Genomic DNA, 6,048 nt, shown 5'->3' on the forward strand with positions numbered 1-6,048 from the left:
TGTTGCAGTGACATCAACAAAGTCTGCGATGGTATTGGAGACAAGATCGCTCTGCTGTTTCAGAACATTTCTGGGTTTTCTATTGGCCTGGTGATGAGCTTGATAAAAAGCTGGAAACTGTCCCTGGTGGTGCTGTCCATCTCTCCTTTCATAATGGCTTCATCAGCGGCGTGCTCCAGGGTAAGCCAGCCAGTCCAACAAGCACAGTGTTGTACCAAAAGTGGTGCTTCTGTTAATTCCACATGCCCCAAAGCTGAGAGAGATCACCAACCTCTGATCTTTTAATCAACAATCCACTTTATCAGGCTGGGCATGGTGGCGGCGCATGACTTTAATCCCAGCACTCAGAAAGCAGAAGGAGGTAGAACTCTGTGAGTTCAAGGCCAACCTGATCTACAAAGTGAGTCCAGCACAGCCAGGGTTGTTACACAGTGAAACCCTGTCTGGAAAAGCAAAGCAAACCAAAAAAAAATTGTACTTATGTCTTCAAATTATATGTATTATATATGATTTTTTTCATTAATATCTTACTAACAGGGGAAAAAAAAGTCTAACACATTTCAAAAGATAGCACAGAGAGAGGATGGTGGCCTTACACAGTGGACATTTAGTTGTTGCTGAGAGAGCCTTGTATGTTCTAAGTCTCCCCCCCCCCACCCCCCGCAATGAATGCGTTATAGTTCATTGTACTGGGTAAAACTAAAGGGGAAAAAATCCACAAGTAACACACATAAAATGCTGCCTGATAGCAGTCTCTTCCAGCTTACATTTTACATACCTTTAAATGGTTTAGAATATATGTTAACACATTTCAGCTTTTTAAGCAAATTTGTATTTGCGTTCTCAATTGCAAGTCTGAGAAATATTCTAGTTCACATACCAGAAGAAAGTAATCTTATTTATAATGGCTTTAAACTGTGTGTGTGTGTGTGTGTGTGTGTGTGTGTGTGTGTGTGTGTGTGTGTTCACCCTCTAGTAGCCCGAGTATCCCTAATATCTCTCAAAATCATATCTTCACAACTGCCCAGTGGTGTGCCCATCACATCAAAGGCTCTGTGCTTTTAATTTTTAAGTACTCATTTTTCAAAAGTCAAATCCATAAAATTTCCTGGCTCGCCTGCTATCAGTATGCAAGTTTAATCAAAAATTTCTAGCAATAAAATATTCTGTAGTTTCTTAAAAGGAAGCCTAGGTATTTACACAATGGATCTTTTTAAAGTTTTCTATCAGCATATGTTAATTATGCATAACGATGGATATCATTCACACATGTATAAAGTGTAGTTTATCATATTTGTCCCCATTACCTTTCTTGTTGCGCCCTCACTTTCACTCCTCCCCCTCCCCCTGGGACCCTTCTCCTTTCATGTCTTCACTCATATGACTCTGTGTTTCAGTAGGATTGTTCACAGGAGTATGAGTAAGTGGTTACTTAGAGGAACATGGACAATGTAGTATTCCGCTGAAGAGCATTAAACAGCAGGTCTGTGATATTCTGGCTTCTGGTGTTGACTTTGTAATCCTCATCTTTACCTCAAGCTTGCATGAAATGAGGATCACTTGACATGAAAAAAATACCTAGACTGTGTTACTAGGAGCAGAACCTTATCCTCTCATGAGAGAAGCGGACAGACGTTGTACAGGAACACAGAGGGCATCTGAGTGTCACCACTGCGCTAACCGAAGAGAAAGCAAGAGAGAGCCAAAGTTTCCCCCAATTGAGTAGGGACATTAGGGTGGGTGACCTCCTTCAATTCAGTTTAGTTAGGCAAGTATTTGCTGAATATTCAGTGTGTGCAAGGCTTATCAAACCATGGTAATCTCAGTAGATCTCTTCAGTGATCTACTATAGAGATTGTCTTTGTTACATAAACTCAGAAAATGATTAGTTGTGGCTAGTTTTGTATCAAGTTGACCCAAGCTAAAGTCATCAGGGAAGAAGGAGCATCAGCTGAGAAAACGCTGCCTTAGATCCAGCTTTAAAGCATCTTTTAAGTTAGTGGGTCCTGCCCACTCTGTGGCTGGTGCTACCCTTGTGTTAATTGTCCTAGGTTCTACAAGAAAGCGGGCTGAGCAAGCCATGAGGAGCAAGCCAGTAACTAGCAACACTCCTCCATGGCCTCTTCATGAGCTTCTGCCTCCAGATTCCGGCTCTTTGTGAGTTCCTGCCTGCACTGCATTTGTCGCCCCAAGTTGCTTTTGGTCATGGTGTTTCACTACATCAATAGTGCTAATACTAATATTCTACTTATGCCATCCGGTGACTTTACCAGCCACGCAAGCTTCCTCCACTCCAAAGCATGGGGTGTACTTTGGTAGTTTGCAAACAGGTAGTAGGCGATATCAAACTGCCAGCTTTGGACTGGTATTGCTGTTCCCTTTTGCCAAACTGTTTTGCTAATTAAAACCACAAAGGATTGACAAATGGCTCATAATAGAGGAAGTGGTACCTGCTATTTTAGGCTTTTCAGAAATCAGATAATTGCACCTACTGTCATCAATAGTCTCGCCTCCTAGCGTTCAGACATAAAGCGTTTGCTGGGCATACTCCAACATACGTGACTCAGTAATTTTCAGTGCCCATGAGACAATTTCTAAGGTCCTTTGTCAAGTCAAATGTCCCCCATTGTAGCAATAGCACTACTTACGTCAGAAAAAAGTTTTTAAAAATATAGAAAGGCAACGACGCAGCCTTAGTACTAGAAGAAAAAAGTCAGACAAGGGTTTAGACGCTGGGTAACGAGAAGCTACTCCCGATTCAATCAGTGCTGTGCACATTGTCACTGCCTCGGATTCTCTATGCTTAAAGCCCTACCTTCCTTTCCTGTGCTGTGAAAAACTACTCTAACACAGGCAACCTAGGAGAGGAAGGGTTCGCTTCAGCTCATAGTTTCAGGGTACAGCCTATCACAGCAGAGACGTCCCGGCAGCAGTGGAAGGCACAGGAAAACCAATGTGCGCATGCTCAGCTCTCTCCTACGCAATTCAGCGTCACCTGCCAAGGGGATCATTCCACCTGTAAAGCGTTGGTCTCCCCACCTCCAGCTGTAAAGCGTTGGTCTCCCCACCTCCACCTGTAAAGCGTTGGTCTCCCCACCTCCACCTGTAATGCATTGGTCTCCCCACCTCCACCTGTAATGCGTTGGCCTCCCCACCTCCACCTGTAATGTGTTGGCTTCCCCACCTCCACCTGTAATGCGTTGGTCTCCCCATCTCAACTAATAGAATCAAGATAGTGCTTGACAAATAGGCTCACAGGCCAGGCTGAACTGATTTTTTTACATTTAAATTTATTTTCAGCTTTGTGGTGCTATGGCACCAATAACAAGACAGAGTGAAGGTTTTTGGTTTGGGGGTTTTGTTGTTGTTGTTGTTATTGTTGTTCATAGTTTGTGTTAGTCCACCGTGACAAGAAAAATAGAGGGTAAGCTGGAACCAGATGAAGGGTGTGGCTGGACCTCCTTACCCCCAAGGACCAGGAAGAAGAGAAAAGGACTAAAGCCAGAAGTAGGTTAGAACTCGTCTGTGGTAGCCTATGTCCAACAGCTAGACCCCACTTCTAAAGGCCCCATAGACTCCCCAAAAGTAATACAACCAGTTGAGCCCCTGGGGAACATTTCACATTCAGACCATAGCAGATTCATTATTTGTCATAATCAGTCATGTTTATTACAGATGGTCATCTCACTGACCAGTAAGGAACTGGATGCCTATTCCAAAGCCGGGGCTGTAGCTGAGGAAGCCTTGTCATCAATCCGAACAGTCACAGCCTTTGGGAACCAAGAGAAAGAAATCCAGAGGTCTGTCCCTTTCATTATGACAAAAAAAAAAAAAATGCTTGGTTTTCTCCAAAGGTTTTGTTTTATCCAGACTTCTTGTTTGGCTTTTTAAGGTATACACAGAATCTGAAAGACGCAAAGGATGCTGGCATAAAGAAGGCAGTAGCTTCAAAGCTGTCTCTTGGAGCTGTCTACTTCTTTATGAATGGAGCCTATGGACTGGCTTTTTGGTATGGAACCTCCTTGATTTTCAGTGGAGAGCCTGGTTATACCGTTGGGACTATTCTTGCTGTAAGTTTTGTTTGAAAATAAAGACAGTAGGCTTAGATCATCTTTTATGACCTAGAGTTTAGTTTTTTAAAAAAATTTTTCATTTTGAATGAGGATGACTCTTCAAATATTTTTAAATAAATATTTGTTACCATCTCATGATTTGCATGTACTTTTAAATTCCAATATACTTATATAGTTATAATTTAACAATATTTATTCATCCAATATGTTTTGTGTCCTCATTGTGCTAACCACTGTGCTTTCAGAAGAATCACAATTGAATTCCTCACTGATAAACATAGTTTTCTTAATACAGGACTGAAAATGGCCAGTCTGGAGTGAGGCTTTCCCTCTGGGGCTTCCTGGGATTAGACCGAAGTCCACAGAGACATAGCTAACTGAAAGTACCACAGTAGTTTGGATCCATCTGTTGTTCCTCTATCATTTCCCGCATTTAGCGGTGTTTAAAACAAAGTACGTGAGGCTGGAGACTGGTAGGTGTAAGGAATAAGGCTAATGGTGATACATATAAATACATGCAGGGTTATTGGGAGCAGTGGGGGAGGGTAAGGGAGAGAGAGAAAGGCAGGCATGTAAGTGAGAGAGGGGAGGGGAGGGGGGAACCAAAACGTCTACATTATACAGTGAAGAGCTTCTGGGAGCGGAGTAGCCTCACCCCTGGGCTGGAGAGTCCAGGGCGGAGGGCAGGGTGCGTCAGACAAGCCCGACATGAGGTAGGGATCTAAGAGAGATGTGGCTCAGTGTTTAAGAGTATGCACTGCTTTTGCAGAAGACGCAAGTTCGGGTCCAGCACTCATGTTGTACGGGGATGGTTCACAACTGCCTTGATCAGCAGCTCCAGCTCCAGGGGATCCCATGCCATCTGGGCTCCTCTGACATCTGCACTGGTATCCAGAAACATCCACACAGAGGCACAGACACATAAATGAAAGAAAGAAAGAAAGAAAGCCTGCACTCAGCCCCTTCCAACCTTGCAGTCAAGAGTCTCTTAAACTGCTACCACTCTGGATGAAATTGCAACTCATCCAGTTTCTACAACGAACACATCAGTTCAGGGTTTAAAAGATCTGTCGTGCTGAGCAGAAGGATCAGCTCTAACGCTTCTGCGTTTGCTTTGTCTTTCCGTCTTATGTAGATGCCTCTTCTTTCAATTAAGCTAATCTTCTAAATTTGAGGATTTCATAATTAAGGCTTTAAGTTGTTCCCCCATCATAGGAAGAATTTGTAGATAATTTTTGCTACTTTTGGTCCCCACATCTGCATGACGTCTTTCCTTGACTTTTTTCTGTAGAGGCATTTGTTTAAATATGGACAACTGTCCAGTGACAGAAACAGTTTTTATTTTTATTATTTTTTATTTTTTGGTTTTTCGAGTCAGGGTTTCTCTGTGTAGCTTTGGCTGCCCTAGACTCACTTTGTAGACCAGGCTGGCCTCGAACTCACAGCGATCTGCCTGCCTTTGCCTCCCGAATGCTGGGATTTAAAGGCGTACGCCACCACACGTGTGCGCCAGTTTTTAAAACAGGGATGGGAACAGTGTAACGTCTACCACTTCAATCGCTCTCTTTCTAAAACCCAGCGCCAGGCATAGCGGAGGGGCGGAGCACATAGAAGTAACACTCAGCTCGCTCGTGGGCGGCTTCCGGTGCGTCAGCGCGGTTCAGGCAGCTCAAATTTTGTTGCAGCTGCGAGGGCGAGACACAAACTCATGCATTAGTGGAAAGAAGCCCTAAGAAAGGGCCAAGAATGCGGCGGGGCAGCCTGTGTTTCCTTTATAGTTTTGATCACGTCTTCCACATTCCGTACTTCTCCGTGAGCCTAGGCCAAACAGGCGCCCCAGCCCGTTGTCTTTCTTGCATCACTGCAAAAAGGGGTGACCATTGTTTGCTTTGTCCCCATAGGTTTTCTTCAGTGTGATCCATAGCAGTTATTGCATTGGATCTGCAGCCCCTCACTTGGAAACCTTCACTGTGGC

General features: G+C 43.8%; 1 protein-coding gene across 1 annotated transcript in view; it reads left to right on the plus strand.

The window, feature by feature from the left end:
* Positions 1–6,048, plus strand: part of ABCB5 (ATP binding cassette subfamily B member 5) — a 93,626-nt gene that overhangs the window by 21,450 nt on the left and 66,128 nt on the right. Inside the window, exons 6-9 of the mRNA XM_084792258.1 lie at positions 9–180; positions 3,676–3,800; positions 3,893–4,070; positions 5,975–6,048. The exon at positions 5,975–6,048 is cut by the window's right edge and continues 40 nt beyond it. Coding sequence (XP_084648384.1) covers positions 9–180; positions 3,676–3,800; positions 3,893–4,070; positions 5,975–6,048 — 549 coding nt within the window. The remainder of the gene's footprint in view (positions 1–8; positions 181–3,675; positions 3,801–3,892; positions 4,071–5,974) is intronic.

Source organism: Acomys minous, assembly GCF_964271855.1.
Source record: "Acomys minous genome assembly, chromosome: 8".
Classification (NCBI taxonomy): domain Eukaryota; kingdom Metazoa; phylum Chordata; class Mammalia; order Rodentia; family Muridae; genus Acomys; species Acomys minous.